The sequence below is a fragment of the Cygnus atratus genome, chromosome 11 (genome assembly GCF_013377495.2).
Source record: "Cygnus atratus isolate AKBS03 ecotype Queensland, Australia chromosome 11, CAtr_DNAZoo_HiC_assembly, whole genome shotgun sequence".
NCBI classification, from domain to species: domain Eukaryota; kingdom Metazoa; phylum Chordata; class Aves; order Anseriformes; family Anatidae; genus Cygnus; species Cygnus atratus.
The window spans coordinates 10844132-10866452 of NC_066372.1; the positions used below are offsets into that span (position 1 = coordinate 10844132).

At 48.8% G+C, this 22321-nt stretch overlaps 1 protein-coding gene across 2 annotated transcripts; it reads left to right on the plus strand.

Annotated features, from left to right (window-relative positions):
- The first annotated feature begins 1072 nt into the window (after positions 1-1072).
- Positions 1073-21773, plus strand: SORD (sorbitol dehydrogenase). Of its 2 annotated transcripts, none has more exons than XM_035566637.1 (9): positions 1073-1219; positions 4986-5019; positions 5740-5904; positions 8082-8241; positions 10541-10659; positions 11117-11182; positions 16572-16747; positions 17555-17676; positions 20500-21773. In XM_035566637.1, the coding sequence occupies exons 1-9, from the start codon at positions 1160-1162 to the stop codon at positions 20663-20665; spliced, it is 1068 nt and encodes a 355-aa protein (XP_035422530.1). In that variant the 5' UTR covers positions 1073-1159; the 3' UTR covers positions 20666-21773. The 2 variants fall into 2 exon arrangements, with proteins under 2 accessions (XP_035422530.1, XP_050568858.1); XM_050712901.1 differs by lacking the exon at positions 1073-1219 and adding an exon at positions 2719-2852.
- Positions 21774-22321: the final 548 nt, after the last annotated feature.

Below are 22321 nucleotides of genomic sequence, written 5' to 3' on the forward strand. Positions count from 1 at the left end.
TCTGCTTATTCAGGGTTTTATTTGAAAATCAGCAGTTTTCTCTGCAAAGCGTAGTTTGGAGGCTAACAGCACTACGTCCCACAAAGGGGAGCCATGAGCTGGTGCCTCAAAAAAACGAGCGTGTTCAGGAGGAGATGGCCTCTCACTGTCTTTCTGCAATTTGCAGAAATGTAAATACTCTGGCTCGTTCCACTGAGGACTCAGCAGGAGCTGTATTGGTGTGTAAACACTGAGTAACACATTTCATCACGGCTTCCCTCGTACACACACTCCTGCCCTCGTTATAACCATAGGGACCGCTCATGGCCACTAATTACACGCTATTACTCTGATAAACATTGCCGTGAATGACTGATACAGCTGACCCTCATATGAAGACAATAAACGTTATCAGCCCCAGTCTGCCTTCAAGGTCATACGCAGTTACAAAAAGCAAAACAAGTTCATAGATACTCCCATTCGTGTAAACAAGCAAATACAGCAGGAAAATATAGTAACATTAGAAGTCCAAGCTGTTTTTAAGTGGACCTGTCAACTGTTGCATCACACATCCTGAGCATTTTTTATTATTATTATTTTTCCAAGGAAGTGCCAGCTCAAAAAGCTTTTGCTTCAGGCTGCTTGGGGACACCTGGGTGAATGACCTCCTTGATATCTCTGCCAACTCCGCTTGCAAAAGATCTCAGGTGGAAAAGCATCTTATCCCTGAAACCTCCTGAAATCTCAATCTTTTTCCCAAAAACCGATCCTGGCCACCGAGCTCTCCTCGTTCAAACGATGCTCAGACGAGCACTCCGCGTGGCGCAGGCCAGGCCTCGGCCCCGCATTTTGCTGACTTCTCGCCGAATTCCGCGGGGCGCCCCCGCTGGCCTCGCACCAGGCGGGACGAGGGGGGACAAGGCCCGAGGCAGGGCCGGGGCTGGGGGCACCGAGCCCGCTCTCCCCCGCCGCCCGCGGGTGCCGGGAGGGCGGAGCGGGGCTCCCCGGCTGCCCCCGCGGAGGGACGAGCCCCGGCGGCGGAGGGGCTGGGGAGCCCGCGGGGCCTGGGGGCGGCGCCGGGCCCTGCGCGGAGGGCGGCCGGGGGCAGAGGGCGGCCCCGCCGCCGGAGGCCCTGCTGCCGGCCCTTGGACCCGGGCGCCGAGCCGAGCCGAGCCGAGCCATGGCGGCGCCGGGGCAGAACCTGGCCGTGGTGGTGCACCGAGCCGGGGACCTGCGCCTGGTACGGGCCGGGGCGGGGAGCGGGCCCGGGGCTCGGCTCGGCTCGGCGGGGCCCGGGCGGAGGGACCGGGACCGGGACCGGGACCGGGACCGGGGACGGCCCCGCAGCGCCGCGGCCGGGCCCGGGCTGGCGGCGGGGGGAAGCGGGCAGGGCCCGCGGGGCCGGGGGGAGGCGGCGCGGCCTCCCCGGGGCGCCCGGCGGTGCAGAAGGTGGCAACGGCGCGGCCTGCGCTGGGTGGAAGGAGGGGACGGAGCCCCTGCTCCCGGCGGGCACTGCCGAGTAAAGGCGTTCCCAGAACGTGAGAGGTGACATGCTGCTGCTGGCTGCCGCATGCAAACGCTCCTCGGCAGGAGGGTTCAGAGGAGCCGAGCCCTGTGCGCCTGTCAGCGCAGCCTTGCAGGCGTGCAGGGGCGCATTTGCTTTTCATCGGGGCTTCAAACTGTTCCTGCTTCTCCGGGGTGCTCCCGGGTGGCGAGGCAGGTGTGGGGCTGCCGGAGGTTTGTACCTTGGCAGTTCGGTGTGTGCCAAGTCAGAGCGGTGAGGTTTGCGTGGACAAACAGTGACAGGCAGTTTTCTGTACAAACAGAGTTGGCAGGAGAGCTGTCACGAACTTTGGATACCTAAGCAGCTCGCCTGGGGGGCTGATTGCTAAGGAAACAGTTGATTTTTTACCATATCTGCACAACACAAGCAGCACATGCCAAAGGCCAGGCGGTGTTCGTGTGGGTAATTCCTGCGTGGCTCCCTGCCGGCTTTGACATATCTGCAGTCTTCGCTTGAAGAACGTACAGCAGCGGCCTGACTTCTACTAGGAGTAAAAGGCATTGCCACAGCGAGTGAGAATTGAGTTGGTCCCGCTATTGGAGGAACACATTCCCAGAGTCCTGCGATTCAGAAAGGTGTATGAGACTTGTGACAGCAGATGGTGGCTCATCCCATCTGTGTTGTGGTTTCTGAAGGGGCTTACACCCAGACATGAATTTTCTTTGGGATTTTTTTACTGCTAGAGACATCAGAGGTGGTCATCAGTGCTCCCCTGTCACTGCCGGCAGCCCTCCCGAGCTGTGATCCTCTCAGGCTTCTCTGTGTTTCTTTGCCACAGTGTGAATGGCCCTCATTGCTTTGCCCCACTTATCACGTAAGGAGTTTAGACAGTAAACTCTGAGCTTTTTATCTGCATTATTGGTGGCTAAAGTTAGGTGAGATCATCTTTCCTGTAATGCGCACCCCATGCCCTTCTTCAATCCTGGGGACCTGTTTGCCATTGGAGAGTCACCGTGAGTCATTCAGTAGCTGGGCTGTGTTATGTGAAAATGTATTGGCGTCTATTTTGTTAATTCTCCTCTAGATCTTGTACAGTTGCAATGGGCTCTCATTTGCTGCCGCTTCAGGTTGTATTGTTTCTTACGCATTTACCATGTCTTCACTAAATATGTCTCCTTTCACAGAAAACATTTGCTACATCTCCTTTACATCCTCACTGACACCTGTTGCTGTCTCTGAACTTCTCCATGAACAGTGGACAGCAAACAGAATGTGTGTCCAGAAAATGCTTCCAGCTGGGTCACTCTATTTTTTAACAAATCAGGCTGGAGGATTCACTTTCCACCAAAACATCTTGTTTTCAGTACAGGTATTACTGAAGAAAGAAATACATTTTTTTTTTTGAGAGGGGAGCTGTGAAATGCCACATATACATTTTCAGCTAAAAGCTGGCTTTTTTTTTAATTTATTTAATCTCTAGCCATGGACTGTTCTGTTTGATCTCTTTGAGATATCTGAGGCAGTCTGTACCTCTGATGTGTTACCAGACTGCACACACATTAGACGTTTTCTACATAAGGGGCTACATCTAGATCAACTTCTTTTAAAACTAATGTTCTGTACTGTGTCCTTGGTGGGACAAAACAAACATCCCCTGCAAAAATAAGTGCAGTTCTAAGCATTGAAAATTTCAGTAGGTTGGGCTGTGCTTCAGTTTATGTTCTCGTCAACAGAATTTGGGCCATCCTGACCACAGGCAGCACTGGCTCTTCGGCAGGTGTTTTAATAGAGCTTCACTGTATGAGCTGCACGTATGCATCAGGTTTTGTACAGCTTTCCCTTCCTTGCCCCATTTATGCGTCCCCTGGTTCTCAGTTGTGATGCAGTCCCTGTGTAATCAGTTGGCGGGGTTGCGGTCTTGGTAACAGATGAGCTTCAGGATTGTTGAGTCTGTTTTTGCACTCATTAAATTTCATTTTGTTGCCGGAATTTTAATTTTCTAGATTTTTTTTGCTTTTCTGATATTTAGATTAGTGGAGTACGAAGAACGGGTTGAGAAATACTGCTGGGGTTGAGAATGCAATTTAATTAGCTTAAATGCAAAACAGCACTCCTCAAAAGCAGGGAGGAGTACCCCACTTTCTCTGCAGTAGAGCAGCAGAAAATCCCATGTTGTTGTGTGGCAGCTTCTAATTGGTGTAGTTAGAAGCTATAAAGTGATCGTTCATCTCATGAATCCAGACGTCAATTTCCTTGCTAAGATGCTCTTGCAGAAAGATACAGCCAGAGGTAACACTGCAAGGGACGATAACCAGACATGGGCTCACTGTTGTGATGTCCACCAAATTCTTCCTATTAGCTGCAGGTTTTAAACAGGAGCCCTGTCAATAAGAGGTCTGCTCAAAGGTCTTGTGCTCAGTTTTGGGCTGTGGGCAAAGGGCGCTAGGATGCATGACGATGCGAGCAGCAAGTGGGTTCTAAAGAGTTTGTGGTTAGCACAGCAAACTTTGGTGGGGACTTTCTTAGAGATGTGATCCTAGAGGTGGGTTTTAGGTGGATTTCGTGTTGATTTGAAAACAAATGGAATGTATTCCCATTTTCTTTCTTGGGGCTAGGAAGAAATGTATGGCTGAGCCTGTTTAAAGCTGGGAAATTCATGGATCCTTTCTGTGTTGCAGTAGTTCCTTCACCCCAAACTTCAGAGGTGTTTGGAAGTGCTACGTGCAGTGGTGCAAAATTGCATCGTGCTGTCTTGGTGTTGTAAAACCCAACAAAATTATTCCTTTGTCTTTTGAAGTAGCTGTGGGAGTTCAGTGAAGAAAAAATGTTTTTACACCTTTGGGGTGGAAGGATGACTTGTGGCCAATAGCCAGCCCTCTGCAACTATTTCTATAGGCCAGCATTTATCATTTATCCCATGCAGATCTGTCATGCCAATTACAAGAAGAAGACATGACTTTAAATGTGGTTTACAGTATATTTACAATTGTTTTATACAGTTGTTATTCTATAGTAAAAAATATTTTCTGTTATTCATAATATTACAGACATTGAAATATTACCACTTCATAGAAATACATAGCTCGGAATCTTCCTGATTATGTAAGATTGATTTTTTTTATTTATTTTTTTTCAGTGAGTGGGGTGAGGACTTCATCTGAAACTTGAGGCTGTGCCCGGGCAGAAAGGTTTAGTACATGGCTCTTGTCTGTGCAGGGAAGGGGAAGTTACTGCAGAGTAAGTTAGAGAGTGACTGTGTGCTCATTCCTGGATGCTCACGTTACACCTCTGTGCAAGAAAAATAAGGTGAGCTTAGCGAGGAAGTGTGGACTGCACATTTATATCCTGCCTTGTTCCACAGCAGTGTCTTACCAAGCAGGCAGAACCAAAAACCTGATCAGCATGTGGACTTGACTGATGTAACCTGGACTGACTTTCCGCAAGGTTTTCCCGTTGCTGTGCACAAGCACCTGAATCCCTTTCTTTTTCTGTTTGTCCACAGGAAAACCGTCCGATCCCAGAACCGGGTCCCAATGGTAGGTCTAGAGGTGACTGCTTCTGCCTGCTGCCTTTGCCAATCTGTTTGCTTTTCTCATTCTCTTTTGTATCTCCATGGTACTATAAACATAAAATATTTCTGAGAAAGTATAAAATAATCCAAGAAAAAAAAATCTGCAGCTGAAGCAGATAATGCTGTGTTTCCCTTTGAAAAGAACTGCTGGAGCAGCCACAGATATATCCCATTATCCAGCTTTTTTTACATCCTGTTTCATCAGTTCATGTATTTGACATTACACAGCTCTTGGGACTGGTCAAGTGATCTAATTGTAGGACTAAATATTAGTAGGCCAGGTGTATGGGCTGATAGGAATTTGATTCACTAACTCTCTCCAGGGATGAAATTGTAGCTTAGGGAGAAATTAAATGGGCTTGGTCTTTTCTTTTTGCTCCAATAATAGTCATGCCCCTCCTAGATTTTACTAGCTTTCATTGACGGGGGTCTCCCCATATTTTAAGCTTTCCTGAGGTGCAAATCCTTCTGTAGTTTTATATTTCAGCAGGCGTCTTATGAATATGCCATCTGTCCTAAAGTGTGTATGTGTGGTTCTGGTACGTTTATTCAATGCTGTTAAATGTGGATGTTTCATTGCTGGTTTGGCCATGGTTCTGGGGTGCAGGGACAGCAAACATGACTCTCTCCCAGTGCTCAAGAAGGTAAGTTTTTCTACAAGGTACTTTTCATCCTGTTCTGGCAGAGGTCCTCCTGCGGATGCATTCTGTTGGGATCTGCGGATCTGATGTGCACTACTGGCAGCATGGTCGAATTGGGGATTTTGTTGTAAAGGATCCTATGGTGTTGGGGCATGAAGCTTCCGGGACTGTCATCAAAGTGGGATCAGGAGTAACTCATCTGAAACCAGGTGACAAGAATCAAATTTCTCTTTTTATTTGCTTTCCTGCTAATCAGTTCCTGTGAATGCAGTGATATCAGGCTATGCCTTTCTGTGGTAGTAATTTATCTGCTGAGTTGCACGGTCTGACCTTCTCCTTCCAAGAGTGCTACAGTGCTATGCAGCACCCAACTTGGCTGCAGTGGTGTATGGTACTTCTTAGGAATATCTTGATATCTTACTATATCTTGAGCTGCTCTGATCTTATTTTAATGCAGGTCAGAGTGCACAATGATAAAAGGTGCCTTTTGAATAAGCTAGAGAAAGCTTCAGAAACCATGTACTCTTGCCAACAATCTGCTGTTAATGTTTTTTTCACTGTGTGTGTTTGTGAAGGAGCAATGGACCTCCTGCAGTGGAGAGAGGTCACTGGAGCAACTGGACTAGGCCCTGTGTTGTGACCTCTACAGTTTGCTGTGCTCATGAATGTCCTAGAAAATGGAATTTTGCAGTTTGCTGATGACTGCAAGTTAGGCAGAGTGAAGAGGACAAGGGGGAGTTAGTAGGCATTGCAGAGAGACTTTAAGGGTGCCTGGGCAATGGGGTGCAGGTGAAATTCAATGCAGATAAACATAAAGTGGTGCCCATGGCAGAAGAAACAAAACCAGCTTTGTATCTTAAAATGATGGGCTGACCATCACTGCTGACGAGTGAGGCTGTTGGCTCTGACATAGTGCGTGGGGATGTTGGCTCAGTAAGGGAGAAAATGCAAATCAGCATTAGGAAAAGCTCAGAGGCTCAGAGTACGTCATTGCAGCCTGTGTGCATCCCCACATCTGGAGCTCTGCGTGCAGGTCTTTTCTCCTCCTTTCCATAGCAATGTGAAAGAAGTGAAAAAGATTCAGAGGACAACAAGGTGGTCGGAGATGTGGACCAGCAGATCATTGACAACTGACTAAGCTAGGAACTAGGAACTCAGGCTAGGAGCTAAATGGACAACTCCAGGTTACATGACAGAGGTTTGAAAGCTGATGGAGGACAGGGAGAGGGTTGTAATATTAAACAGCCTTTGTTTTCTAAAGATTACAATTATCTTAAATACTATCTTAAAGATAATAAAGATCATGTTTTCTCTGGCTCTTCCAATGTAAGAGCAAAGGACAATAGAATCTGAGTGTGGTGTTCACCTAAGATGCAGCTGACCTGCCGGTCTCCTTGGCAAAGGATCATGAAAGATGATAAAAGTTTACGTGGTGGAAGTTGACAGAGAAATTGTTGAGGGTTGCTAAATACAGAGAAACAACATGCTTGCGAGTCCCCAGAAGTGAATGTAATGAGGCTGGGAGAACATTCAGCATATCCCGCTCCTCTTCTTACTGGATGTTCCCTGTGTGCCATATCTCCAACGGTGTAGTGGGCTAGAATGGATCTTTACTTTGATCCATCCTCTTGTTTGTCACTGTGCCTGATTAAGAGCCTGGTGGAGAGGTATACTGAGAGATTTGGCATTGGCTGGCTTCCTCTGCCAAATAAAAAGGGCTGTCTTGTGTCCCTTGTGTACTTGCAGGTTGCAATGTGGTCCCACTGTTGTTTACCTTAGTCCATTCTGCCTTGTAATTGCAATTAAATAATTATTCTTTGTCCTGCAACGTGTCCTTCCAGCCACCTGGACTACAGTATTGTAGCATCGAGGTATCTCTGTTCCCCGTTGAGTTCTGCCTGGTTCCTGGGTGCCACTTCTGCATCTTGAGTTCCCTTGCCAAGGAACAGGTCCTTCCAGCTGGCAGCTTGGTGGCCAGCAGAGCTTCCCTGCTCTGGCATAATTATTTCCTGTTCTGACTAGAGATTCTGAACAAAATGTGATCACCATGCGATTGCTTGGGGTGAGGGCTGCCTTTTCATCTGCTAAGACTGAGTGCATGGCAGCTGGAGAGGGGTTTGTATGTGACTGAGCCTCCATCTGCTCAGTGTCTGTGCCTCCGAAACACCAACTCTTTTCATGTAACTGTGAAGATCTTGGTGGTGAGGCCACTGTAAAGGAAGTGTTAGGAACTTGCCTGCTGTGTGCAGTGTGATCTTTCTCAGTTAGCAGATGTCCCTCATGCTTCTGTGCCAGGGTTTCATGCTCTCTTCTGTGGTTGTTCTCAGCTACTTGTACCTGTGTGCCCACCTTCTCCCTGAGTGACAGTCTGCTTTCATCCTGGCAGGTGATCGAGTGGCCATCGAGCCGGGCGTCCCGAGAGAAACAGACGAGTTCTGCAAAACTGGCCGCTATAACCTGTCTCCAACCATCTTCTTCTGTGCGACGCCTCCTGACGATGGGAACTTGTGCCGCTACTACAAGCACAGTGCCAGTTACTGCTACAAGTCAGTTGCTGTGCCCTCTGTGGAGCAATAGATACTCCCTGGGGGGAATAGCTGAAGCAATTGCCCTTGGCCCTTTTGAGTGTCACAGTGAGCGTTCTTTACTTGAACACATTTTTTATTGCTTTCTGATCCATGAATAACATGTATAAGGCTTGGATGGTAGCCACTTTGCAAAGGGTTTATCAGGCAGGTGTAGCTATCCCCTCTGGTGCCAGACATAAACAGACATTTCTAGCATGTTTCTTGGAATGTCACTTGTTTTACCCTATAATTACTTTCCTTTTCTTATTTGGTCCCTGCTTTCGATTTCTTTTCCGTTGTCTTTTTATATCTTTGCCTTCTTACACCGGTGCCTGAAGGTCTTTGTCTGATTGTTTGAGCCGAGCTGGCTTTATTGTTGCTTCTTAGGAAGCACCTTATCAACTGCTGACACCACTCTGGCATTTGAAACAAAGTCATCCTAGTTACAGCGAAAGAGAAGGAGAAAGCAGTGTCCTTGATAAGCTGATCTTTTTATGTGTCCCTGAGAGGCTCCACTAAGCTGCCAGCATCACACATCAGTTTTCATATCCACTTGATCAAACTTGAGTGTTTTTAATTGTGGCAGGACTGACACGTTTGCTTAAACGCAAGTGTGTGCTTAAGTCCTCTGGCAAATTAATATGTTAGAAATTTGCATAAGCCTCTGCAACGTTGTACCCACCTAAATGCATTTACACAGGGATTTAAAATAGTGTAAGGTACTGGTCCTATGAGACTGGCCTCTCTCTGGAGCTTTTGTTTCTCAGACTGTGTGGAGCTTGTTCTTCCATGAGAAGGAAGGGAAGAACAGCTCTTTGCACATCCCCAGGATTTGTCTTTGGTGTCTGCAGAGGTAGCGTTCAGAATCGAGTTATCCTGAAGGAAGCATTTGAATGCTTTTACTTCTCGTGAGAGTCTTCAGGCAGGAAGCTTCTTTCTAAGTGGGTCACAGGCAGCTGCTGGCAGAATGAGATGCTGGTCTGCATGGGCCCAACTTCTTGCTGCCCAGACCCACTATCACTGGTTCTTGTGTTCCAGTAAAATAACGTTTGCTAACAACATATCACAAATTTTTGCTTGGGAGGAACTGGCTGGTTTGTAGCTGTCTTCTAAGGAAAGATCTGCTTTTTTTCCCCCAATGTGAATAACTGGGGATATTACTTGGCTAAATGTTTTTGCTTAAGCTGTGAAATACAAAGCCTGGTGTTCCTGGGTTCAGCTCAGCAATGCCATGGCCATCTGAAGCAGAGCATCAAGAGCAGGAAGTTGTTCTGCACAGATTTTCCAAGAAAAGTTGATGGCAGAGCTCAGTGGGCTTTTGCACATTTGGGCAGGTATTGTCTGTCCTTCTGAAGGATGTTATGCCAAACTCTCAGGCAACGAAACTCTTCGAGTCAGCCTCCTGGAGATAAGGGACATGTGGATGTCTTACAGCTGCCTTCCCATAACTGTCATTTACGTTACTTTGGCTTCTTTTGGCCTGGCTGATCTCTGACCTCAAGCTTCCCAGGGCTGTCCTAGCACCTGCTGTGTGAGAGGCCACACTGGTGGTTTTCTGGAAGTCTGGGATTTATTTGTCAGTTCAGAGGGGTTTCACACCACTCTGCTTTTTTCTGTCACTTCTGCTTGCTGCATTACACTGCTATTTCTGTCCAAAAGGTGTTTTGATACCTTCTGTACACATTTACCCTGGTTGCTGGGAGGGTGCACAGCTGGAACCAGTCCGCTGTTTGAAACACTTAATGCATCATATCCAGGGCACAATGAGGAGAGCTGGTTCTGGCTGCTTTTGCTTTACGTGTCATTGCCATTGGCTTGTGTCAGACAGCAAGATGTTTGCTGAACTGTGGAGGTAGATGACTTGGCCCAAATGAGGGGACTGGGATCTCACCGATGGGTCCCAGATGTAGGGTAGCGTTTGGGGTGATGCATTTGCAGCTGTGTGGTTTATTCCAAATGGAAGGAGCAGCAAAAGAGTTTTAGTGTTGACTTGCCAAGCGCTGGACAGATGGTATGGGGAAGTTTGTGGGTCCCTCTGTTTGGTGCTTAGGCAGACCTCACTGGTAAATGGCTGAAATGTACTTGATGGTACTTCAGAGTGGGGAAAAAAGAAAACATAACCTGGAATGCCTTCCAGCCCTGCACTTCTCAGGCCATGGGTAAGAGTGTATTTTGCAGCTGTGATTTAGACCCGTGTTTGGTTTTCAGGTATCATTGCTTTCCTCATCACCTTCATAAACCTCTTTGGTGACTGTTGTTTTGTGTCTGGCTCTTGCAGGCTTCCAGATAATGTCACCTTTGAAGAAGGGGCCCTTATTGAGCCCCTTTCGGTGGGAATCCATGCCTGCAAAAGAGCGGGAGTAACTCTGGGAAGCAAAGTCTTCGTGTGTGGCTCTGGTATGGTAGAACATACTCAGTCCTTGGGTTCTCTGCCAGCTGTGGTGTGGTGGGCGATGGACAGGGAGCAAGCTGTGGTTCTAGGCTCAGCTGTAAGTGTGGGTCATGGCAGAGTTACGGGCGTGCCGGGGGTCCTCAAGTCTGTTCTTGCCCATGCTGCGCTATAACACTGCATTTTGAGCAGCCCGAACACAAAGTACAAGGGGCATACTGCTCCTTCCACCTTGAAGGAGCAGAGAAGTGGGTGGTGTTTTCATTGCAGAGTCCCTCTTGTAGCAATACTTTGTCTCACTACCCTGGGATTGAGGTGATGCTGTGATCCCAGAGCTGCCCACCTGGAAACACTTTCAGAGCTTCCTTTAGCCCAAGAACACGGCGAGCTCTGGGCACCTTCAGAGCCTATGGCCTGGTGCTGTCTGACAGTTGTATATGTTCTTTTCCTCCCCTTTGTACCCAGGACCAATTGGCCTTGTTAATGTGATTGTTGCCAAGATGATGGGTGCAGCAACTGTGGTAGTTACAGGTAAGTTCTTTAAACACTTACTAGTGTGCCTTTTTCCCATAATACAGCAAACACTTTGACTAGTTCCTTAATATTCCATTGGGCATCCCAAGCACATCTCATTCCCCAGGAGAAGACATTGATCTTTGCACTAATTGGAATCTATAAAAGATACAGGGTGCAACTGGTATTTCTCTGCTAGTTCAGCTGACTAGGCTAATTACTTCTGCTTTCTAGCAGAGACAGGTTGTGCGGGTGGAGTTGCTACAGTGCTTTAAGAATAAACCAGAGGCTAGTGAGTGGTCCTTGGATCAAGCCCTAGACTTCTGTCAGACTTTGAGGAGGTCTGTTGAGAAGAGGCAATGCATCTGTATGACAGGCCTTATAGTTACAGATGCTCTTCTTGCTCCTGGTGCCTCTGCGTGTCTTGCCCAGAAGAACTGACAGCTGGCGTAACCTTATAAGGTTCCCTCATTAAAATTTCCACCTGAACATGGCCTGGAAATGGTATTTCCATCTCCCACTGCTACTCTTCGAACCTTTCTGAGTGATGGTGGCTGGGAGGAGCAGTTATAGGTATGACTAGACAACAAGCAGAGGTTGCTGAAGTGTTCATAGGATGAAGTCCCAACCTGGTCCTTTCAGAAGGCTGTTCCTCAATCTTTCCGCTTTGAACGAGGCTTACTTTGACCTCTCAGTTATTGTTTTCCAGTCTTCAAGTTGAGAGACAGAATTAAGGTTCCACCCTCTTGCCTTTGCGGAAGCATCTTTCAGTAGTAGCTCGTGTCAAAATCTAAGGCAGATTATTGCCTTCTCCTCCCCAAATCCTCTTGCTGCCGAGTCTGGGGCATATTTTGCTCTGCTGGCCCCACCCTGCTGGGGTGTGCTTAGTGGATGTAATCAGTCCAGGCCTTACATTTTGCCGAGTGTTGTCATCTGAGGATGATGATTGCTGTAGCAGGAAGATTAACTCTACCTCTTGAATCACATCTGAGGAACCTTGCTGCAGAGCTGAGCTGGTGCTGGTGGGTGACCCAGTCCTTGGGTGGGGAAGGGACTGGTGAGCTGGCAGGGGGTGGTAGGGCTGCTGGTTCATCCTGCTGCCGCAGCCCTGCTCCTGTCTGGTCATATTCTTCCCTGCAGAGCTGGGAGCTGCTGTTGCCTCAGTTTGTGAACTGCTCCTGGGGCCTTTGGCAGTCAGATCTGAACAGTACGTGCCACCGGGCTCCAGGCGGCCATAAGAAACCAGGTGCCGTTCCTGGTACCTGGTTTGTAGGGTGAGCAAGCTTGGCTATGTGAATTAAACCCTTTTTATCTTTGAGCCTTTGTCTAGGTAATGATCTGGACCTGTAGGCATCTCCACATCCCCCACCTGACAGGTTGAGATGCTTGAAGACACCCATGTAGGTGCTGTCTCTAGTCAAATATTTGCACATTACATGAGCTGAGAAAAGAGTTTAGTTTGGATTGTTGCCTCTGGGGAATTTGCTGCACTTCTCAAGGAACTGCTTTTTGCGTCAGCTTCAGGAGCCCATACCTGTGAGGTTACTGTCTGCTCACAAAGGCTCTCTTGTCCTTTGCTATCAAATTCTTTTAATTCACCGCACAGAGCTTTTATGATGTGTTTGTCTGTGAAGAGCTTTGTCTGTGCAGCACACTGAAAGCTCATTACTTTAAATGTTTGTGTTTGTTTTGAAAAATTACACGCAAATGTAGAAATAGCTAGAAGAGCTTTCTTCTGACCTGGGGAGAACTCATCTCCTATGACTGTATTGAGTGCCTTTGGCATAGCTGGATTCAGTGAATTTGAGAAAGCTTCATCGCTGCTGAGGGGTCGGGTCCCTTCTCTGTGACTCCTTAAGAAAGGCTGGCTTTTCCAAGAGACTTAACAATTGGCCATACCTTTCCCAAAGGCTTGTGTGAACCAGAACTTGGCTTTCTTACCAGCTATGGCAGCTTACTTGGTACAAAGTATTAGTTCTTCTGATAACCTTTGCACTTCTCCCAGAAGCGCTTTAACCCCAGCAGGCTGACATTTTTCCTTTTTGGGAGGCTTTTGATGTATTTAATGACTGGCGGTTGGGTGCTGAAGCTGAATTTGTGCATGGCTCCTTGTTTCCTATTCCCTAAGATCTACAACTTTCTCCACTCCATTGCTAAGGGCGTGCTTGATATTTATAGGCAACCTTCTCCTGTCCTTCTGCCTTGCTGTGGACACTGTTGTTGCTCTGAAAAGCTGCTTTTCTCCTTAAAGGCACGTAAAAGAGCAGCCTTATACCCAGCAAGTGAAGTGACAGTTTGGGTATTTGTATGACAGTATCAGGCTGTCTTGCTTTGCTCTGTCACTTAAAGTACACTTAGTATTTCCTAATTAGGCGAAATTATTCCCCTTGTGCTGTATAAATCTGAAGTCCTGGGTGCCAATGCCTGTGAAAATCCTGGAAGTCAATGTTAGGGAAGATGAATAACTGGACTGAATGCAGCTCCTTTATGAAGGATGATCAACATAGAATATGTAACAGCTTCAAGGATATTTGCTGGTTAAATTTACTCATTGGCTTAAGTGCGATTTGATAACTTCTGTGGGAGTAGAGACACAAGACTGGGCTACTTAGTCTGGCAGTGAAAACGTTAATTAGCTCCAGCAGCCGGGAAGTGAAAACAAATTTCTGCCTAAAGGCAAGATGCAACCCTTTAATTCTGTAATTGACCAGTTGCCCAAGAGCTATGTGGGGTTCTGCCACAGTGACGTTTAGAAGCTGAACGACTCTGTCCTTCAAGTGTCTGAGCTCTGGACATTACGATAGCCTTCTCATTTGATAATGTGCAGATCTAGCAGCTTTAGTAAATGCTGAACAGTGATTCACTTAGGCCAAGTGCACAAAGATGTTACCAGAGTCCTGACTGAGTCTGATGGTATTGTTGCTGTGTCCTGAATTCCTCTCCTATGCAAAGGCTTCCTTGACGAGTGGGTCAGAAAACTAGATGCCAACTGCAGAAGTGTGGGTTTTCTCCAGAGACTTTGCTGCCTGGGAGCTCCTTTTGTGGTCAGTTTGAAATGCACTGGCTGGCAGGGTGGGCTGTCTCTTCCTTTGCTGCAGGACACTGCCTCTGGATGTATTTCTGCCAAAGAGACAGTATAAAATACATTAGCAAATGGGTAGGTAATGCAAACGGTTGGATCCAGCTACGTGTGCTGCAGGCTGGGGTGCTTCACAGGGAGCATCCTTGCTGTACTGTGAGATTTGGGAGACACCAGCCATGCCAGGCAGAACTCCTCCTTAGCTCTTCAAGTGCTTCAAAGATAGCAGCTCTTGCTGTTTGGGAGGGCTCTGGGTGCAGCTCTATGTCAAGTGTGACCATGCACGTGGCCCGGGGCCCAACACTCGGAGCTTGGGAAGGGCAGAGGTGACTAATGTCTCCTGCTGCCGCAGGAGAGGAAGCTCATGGCAGGGCCTCCAGGGTGATGTTGCGCTTAGTTTCCATCCTTGGGTTTTCCTACATTGTCTGCATTTTATTACCCTTTGTTCTCCCTTCTTGAAACTCCCTCCGCAGCTTTCCTGGGTGCTCATCTCGGTGGGTGTGCCTGCAGCTGGCCTCCCGAGCCCTCTCGCTGCCGGCAGGGACACGTACATCGCCTGCCCTGGCAGTAACGTCATGTTCCCCACATGAGGAGCAGGGCAGGTCCTCTGGCCTTGCCTCCTTCCAGTGCTGGGACTGAGTCAGAGTGGCTCGTGTCAGAGCAGCAGCCTCGCCACGGTTATAGCTCTGTCTCCAGTTCTACTTCTCTTCTTCCTTAATAGTTTCCTCCACTCCAGCCCCATCTCTGACTTCTCTGAAGCTGGAAGAGATGATGTGTCCTGGTGAGAAGGGTGTTTTCCTCTTTGTGGTGGGTGTGCTGTGTGTCCTGGAGAGAAGTGTTCCTTTGGGAAAGGCGTGATTTTCTCTGTCTTCAAGCCTAGGACCTCTGGCAGGAGACATTGCCAACCCCTCAACCTTGGGTCTAGGAAATCTTGGCTGCTATAGCCCAGTTTCCACCTTCGATCCAGACTTCTTTTCTAGTGCAAACACACATGCCCCTCTAGACAACTGCTTTGGCAGGCAAAGAGATCATCTCTGCCTGAGAAATGCTTCTTCTTTTCTGCTGTCCACCTCCTCATCTCCGGAGATGTCCTGGTCCCCAGTGGTGCCTGGAGAGGTTTGGGTAGCGTCATGTGAAAGAAAGGACACACACATCATCTGTGGGCATCAGGGAGCAAAGTCAAAGTGACCATGTCTTAGTCTGCAGGTGCCCTTTAGAGAGATGTGCTTGATGGTGTCAGCAATAGCCAAGCACCTTGAGAGCCAGGGAAGGAAAATGCAAAAGAAGTTAGTGTTGGGGTGTTGCCTCACTGCAGGTTAACTCGCTGAGTGTGTGCACTATGTTTTTCATACCATCCCTTTTCACTAGTGGACTGAGGTCCCACGTGAATTAGTGAAGCTGCCTCATGAAAGAGTGATTGCCAAGAGGCACTGAGCAATAGCAGGATTAGGCAGTGGTAGCTTTGCAAAGACACCGCAGCACTTCAAACAGGGTGAGCGTTGTTCCTGTACTGCCTTTTGCCTTTTCCTGCACTGAGGTTCCTCTGGTCTGCTGTGAGTATCAGGACTGTAGCGCTCATTAGCCCAGGTCAGGCACGGCAGCACAGGTAGGATTTGTGTGCCAGTGCTTGGCCGTGGCTGTTTCTGCTTGCAGCATCGATGCACACACCCTATGGAGTTAAGCTTGGCCTGCAGATTTGTCTTAGCACTCTGGCCTCTTGGTGCTTTGTCGGTGCTGAAGTGAATTTGAGAAATCTATGAACTGATCTTAGAAGACACACCTTGAGTCTAGTGGTGGCAGCTCTTCCTTCACTTGGACCCTGCTTCGTGTGGTGTGAATTTTGTTTGCGAGGTTTTGGTCTAGCATCTTTGAAGGACACCTTCCCCTGTAGGAAGGACTTTGGCATCTCCTGGGTCTTTCAAGTGTCCTCATTGCTCATACTTCTCTGCTTTCCCAAAAAAATGAACAGGTCTCCTCCTTACCTCCTCACTGAAGCCTGAGTGAATTTCAGGGAGGAAATGTAGATAGACTGTTTCCTTTCCTAGTTGTGTGCTGCCCTGTGAACCCGTGTTCAGACCGCAGAGAAGTATGCTTCCAGCAGGGCTCCTTGATGGTGGTCATTGACTTACATCAAGGCTGGGAAGCCCTTTGGTCTGGGTGGGCTACATAAATCCTTGAGAACTATTTTGAGGTACTTGACAGCTGGTCACCGAACGAGGTCGCCCTGCTGAGATGTCAGATGGGCAGGAAGCAGATTGCAAGCTGAGGTCCTTGCTCCCCCTCTGGTTTTTATCATGCTCCAGTTCATGACATTTTGTCTTTCCGCAGATTTATCTGCCTCTCGCCTGCAAAAAGCCAAGGAGGTGGGGGCAGATTTCACCATTCAGGTAAAGAACGAGACCCCGCAGGAGGTGGCCTCCAAAGTGGAAAGTCTGCTTGGCTGCATGCCTGAGATAACTGTGGAGTGCACAGGAGTGCAAGCCTGCATCCAGGCTGGCATTTACGTGAGTACCACTTGTCCCCAGGCTAGAGCAGTGCTGGCTTTTGCTTTCTCTTTCTGGTGAGTGATGGTTGTTTCACTACCCCTGTGCTTATTTCAGTGTTTTTAGTGCAAGGGAGAGAAGATGCTTGTTAGACTACAAACCAGGAGAGGTGATTCAAAAAAATTGGTCTTTGCAGACAGCATGCAGATAATTGTCTGATTTACTGTTTACCAAAGAGACCACAGTAACACCCCAGACCGAAGCATGGCAACACAGCAGCGTTAGGGAACTGGTACAAGTAGGACAGGGTCTTTCATTATGTCCCAATAAGGAGAATAATTAATTAAATTAATTCCATCAGGTGGAGAAAGCAGTTAAGGACAGGATAATTTGTTGTCACGAACTGCATAAAGGGAGGATGTGGAGAAGACTCTTCTCAGAGGTTGGCAATGAAAGGACAAGAGACAAATGGGACAGGTTGCCAAAACAAAAATTCCAGTGAAGCATCAGCCCCTTAGATGTTTTAAATCTCTGCTACTGAAACCCAAAAGTACTTATTGTACTTCTAAGTGCCAGTCATTTTTCAGAATGAGATTTAGATACCAAAATCCTTCAGGGATTTTCGAAAGATTGTTTTTTAAGCCTTGTTTATCGCATGTTTCACACTTAGAGCCTCCTGACAGCATCCTGCCTCTCCCCAGCTTCTCCACCGTGCCCCAGGCAGTCCATCATACAAGAACAGCTTTATTTTTTTACAGACAGCTGAGCAGGCTCTGGCGACTAATTGCATTTTGCAAAATATAATGCATTTGTGTGTCTTTTCTTCAGGCCACTCGTTCTGGTGGGACCCTGGTGCTGGTTGGGCTGGGGCCTGAGATGGTGACCGTGCCCATCGTGAATGCTGCTGTGCGGGAGGTGGATATCCGGGGGATATTCCGCTACTGCAACACGTGAGTCTTGTGCAGGGCTGGGTGGGCTGATGTGTCTCTGAGTCTTTCATCCTCGATGTCCTTAAGAAATTCTTGCTCTCCACAAAGAGAGAGGGCATGGAAAAGGCTGTTTTTCCATACAGTTGGTTAAACCTCATTTCACTCACTCTGAAATACCAGCGCTGCAGTGCAGACTGTCTGTCTGATATGTCTTGCATTCTATCCCTTGGTTCCTGGAAGAGCCCTTCACTACAGACTTGACCACAACAACCAGCCCACCTACAGTCCCATTTTACGCACCATTTGGCATAAAGAGAGGTACAGACACAAAAAACCCTTGCTCTGCAGCAAGCAAGCAGGCCAAAATTAAAAAAAAAAATACATAGTTAACATTTGTGCCTTCAACTCCTGTGCCCTGTAGAAAGGAAAGTCGAGGTACTAGAGGTGTTTTGAATGAGACTGACTTGTCCACAAGTGAGCTGACTCATTGAGAAGACTGCCTGAGAGCAACACAGCTTTTAGCTGCTTTCAACCCTTTGTGCTCGGAGGTATCTAAGCAGCAGCTTGGCCTGGTACTGGCCCTCCACACTGCTTTGTGAAAAGCTGTCTGCATGCTGGCATCTGCCTTCCTAAGTGTTGTATCGTCCATTTTGAGGCAAAGGATATGGGGAATCTTAATTCTGGGCAAAGAGTCAGAATCCCAAATGCCACATCCTGTGCCAAGCCATGCATACCCAGCCTTGCTGGTGGTGCCTGGCTCTGCTTGCCTTGCTCGTCGTGGAAGGAAACCACATCATCAGTCTTGGTGGAGATCAGTGCATATTTGCATGAGCAAGAGACATGTTTAGTCTTCATATTTTGCTGGAGCTGAAGATATGGCATGAGCCAGTTTGAAGGCATATGCACTCTCTACGGAGAACTGAACTGCATAGCTTGCAGACAAGCAGGTCTTTGAGTGTACTGAAAGTCGGCCTAGCACTGAAGGCAGGAGAAACCCAGCTGTCCTCTTTGGTCTTGTTATAGGGCTTGAGACACAGCATTGCACATTTGCAGCCTGGCTTCTGCTCTGCTCAGAGCTTCAGTTTCTTGCTAGCTGAGCAAGAATCATTGCCTAGTCTCTGGAGGTTGATTTCCAGGAAAGCTTTATAGGATTTAGTCTTAGCCACTACCAAGCTCCTTAAAATGAGAGATGTCTTTAAGTATGCAGTTTGGGAATTGGATTAGCTGCTGCATCTCCCATTGCTCTAATTTGGCCCATTGAAATGGAATGGCAAGGCAATCAAATTGAGTGAGTCTCTGCCAAAGAAGAGGTTGGAAGCTGACGAGATTCTCTTTTCTTCTCCCTGCACTGAGTTGGTGAGTTTGAACTCCACAGCAATCAGTCTGCAAGCAAGGAGGGAGAGCAGCACGCAGCAATTTTGTTTTTCATTCAGTGCTTCAAATATACATGTTTTTTTCTGTGATTTTCACTTACTCAGCCTCTTGAGGGTGTGTATTGAGTTTATGTGGCAAGGACTTGGTAGCAGGGGGGCTGTAGGGGGTGGCATCTGTGAGAAAAGCCCAGCAGCTGCCCCATGTCAGATCAGAGCCAGCTCCAGACAGTTCAAAAAGGGACCCGCTGCTGGCCAGAGCTGAGCCATGAGCGATGCTGGTTTTGCCTCTATGAGAGTAGATTTAAGAAAGGGAAAAACAAACAAACAAAAAACAAACAAACACACAACTGCTGCACAACAGCAGCTGGGAGAGAAGAGTGAGAACCAACCCTGCAGCCCCCAAGGTGAGTGCAGCAGGAGGGCAGGAGGTGCTCCAGGCACGCAGCAGCAGTTCCCCTGTGGCCTGTGGAGAGGCCCCTGATGGAGCAGGCTGTCCCCCTGCAGCCCATGGGTCCCACATGGAGCAGATCTCCACGCTGCAGCCCGTGGAGGAGCCCCCGGTGGAGCAGGTGGATATGGCCTGGAGGAGGCTGCAGCCCATGGAGAGCCCCCGCAGGAGCAGGCCCCAGGCCGGAGCTGCAGCCCGTGGAGAGGAGCCCATGCAGGAGCAGGGGGTCTGGGGGGAGCTGCCGCCCGTGGGGGACCTGTGCTGGAGCAGTTTTCTTCTGGGGGATGGACCCCGTGGTACGGAGTCGTGTGGGAGCAGTTCTTGAAGAGCTGCTGCCTGTGGGCAGCCCCCGCAGGCTCAGTTCAGGAAGGACGGCATCCCGTGGGAGGGACCCTACGTGGAGCAGGGGCAAGGAGGGACCGTGAGGGAGCAGTGGAGACGAAGTGTTAGGGACTGACTGCAGCCCCCATTCCTCTGTCCCCTGTGCTGCTCAGGGGCAGGATGTAGGAGAGGGTGGGTGAGGGAAGGTGTGTTTAGTTTGTTTTTAGTTTCTCACTGCTGTAGTCTGCTAGTGATGGACAATAAATGACATCAGTCTCCCTATGCTGAGTCTGTTTGGCCATGACGATAATTGGTGAGTGATCTCCCTGTCCTTATCTCAGCCTTTGAGCCCTTTTCATCATATTTTCTCTCCCTTTTCCTCTAGGGAGGGGAAGCGAGAGTTGCTGTGGTGGACTTTAGCTGCCCAGCATGGTAAAACCACCCCAGGGTGAGGCACAGCCAGCTGTCTGCATATAGCCCTGCCTGCCTTTATGGTGCTTGACAGCCTGAAGCAGTTGGCGTGTCCCAGCTCACGTACCTGATGCTTGAGGTTCCCTCTCCAGAAGATCATTTCCAGGCAAAACTCCCTTGGTTGCCTGGGCTGAGGAAATTACTGTAATGAAGCCAGGCTCCTCTATGCTCTTTCCTTAGGGCTTCAAGCTGGTGACTGCTCTCATCTTCCGCTCGCTGTTTGCCTTGCAGGTGGCCTGTGGCAATTGCCTTGCTGGCATCCAAGCGGATCAATGTCAAGCCCTTGGTTACACACCGCTTCCCCCTGGAAAAGGCTCTTGAGGCATTTGAGGCCACGAAGAGGGGTGAGGGGGTAAAAGTTATGCTGAAGTGTGACCCCACTGACCACAACCCCTGATATGCTGCGGTGCCCGGCCCTCTCCCCATCACACCGCCTGCTGAGATGCGAAGCATGAAGCCACAGGAGGCTGATGTATGGCTGATGCATGTTTACACAGTCACCTTATGCAGGCAGTGCTTTGTAATAGAGCTAAAAAATCAAGTGATAATGAGGGTGGATGGCACTGAGGGGTATGTGATTTGAGTATTAGCAGGCACATACAAATGGAGAACCAATAGGAACTAGTTTGAATCAAAACACTGCTCTTCGATTAGATGGGTCACACAGACGGCTCTTCTCCAGCAGACCACACATGTGGATGAGCCTGGGTCTCTCTGCATGTGCCATACACAGCCTCCTGCGTGGCCACAGGTTTGTCTGCACAGACAGACTGTGGGAGGCTGTCACCAGCCACACGGGTGAAGCGAGGACCGAGGTGCTTGCCGCAGCTTTTCCCACGTGGCAATCCCTGGGCATGGGATGACCTTGTGTGAGCACCCTGCCTTGCAGTTGCACATTCCCTCAGGGATGCTCAGGGACTGTAACAGCCTATGGAGCAAAACCCAGCCAGCCTGTCTTGGCGGGGTGCATCTGTACAGTCAGATCGTTCTCCCCATGCTCTTTACAAACAGCAGACTGCAGGCCCCAAAAGCCCAGGGCTTGTTTAAGGAGAAGCTAGGCTGGAGGCCAGCTGGGATCATATCTGCTGTGTAGTCCTCCCCCAGCAGCTCCCTGTGGGGCAGAAAGGACCGCTACAGAGCAGGCTGGAGTGTTTGCAAGGACCCTGCCCTGTCTTTGGCTTGGACACCAGATCCTGGTCCTTACATGGCTCCCAAGGAAGGGCTGCTGGTGGGGGCCACAGCTTGCTTTTAGCGTGGGGGGGACATAGTAGGAGCACAGCATCACTCAAAGGTTTTACCACTATGAAGGAATTGTAACTCCTCGGGTGTATCAGTCCTTCCTGCTGAGTTAGTGAGCCATGAACGAGGTACTAAGCGAGGGGACAGGTTGCAGATAAAATATAATCTTAGATTACAGTCATGCTAATTTTAATACTAGGAGATCAATCTGAGATCCCTTTCTTGGGCCGGTACTGGACTTTCCACAATAAATGCTACCTACCTGGTGTCTCTATGTCTTCTGAAGCGTGGGGGGGGGTGGTTTGAAGGGGTCTGTGACTTTGGGCCCTGGGGATGGTGTAGCACCTGGGCTGCTGTGCTGTTAAGTCTCACCAGGCTGTGGGAGAGCTCAGTGAAACCTTAAATGATCCAGGTGCTTATGCATCAGGGCTGACTGCAGAGGTGGCAAAGGCAATTAGGCAGAGGAAAAACCTGCAAGGTCATGCTGTGTTTTATGGGGATGGTACAGCCTGGGCAGACTTCCCTTAGGCATTGTAGAAGAAGTGGTCAAAGTACTGCTCAGGGTAACTGGGTTAACATGTCATCCTGAGCAAGGTTTCACTGGGAGCATTGCCAACTGCAGGGGCGTTGCTGAGGCTGCTAGGACATAGTCTATGGGACTCAAGTCCTTATCCCTCCCACCCCCAGCCCTTCTGCATTACCAGTGGAGGGGAAACTTGCTCCTGTTTAATGTGTTTCCCAGTGGGATGGTGCAAATGCTCTGTAATGGGAGCAAGGCCAACATGGTGCTACAAGTATTGCAAGTCTGCAGGTG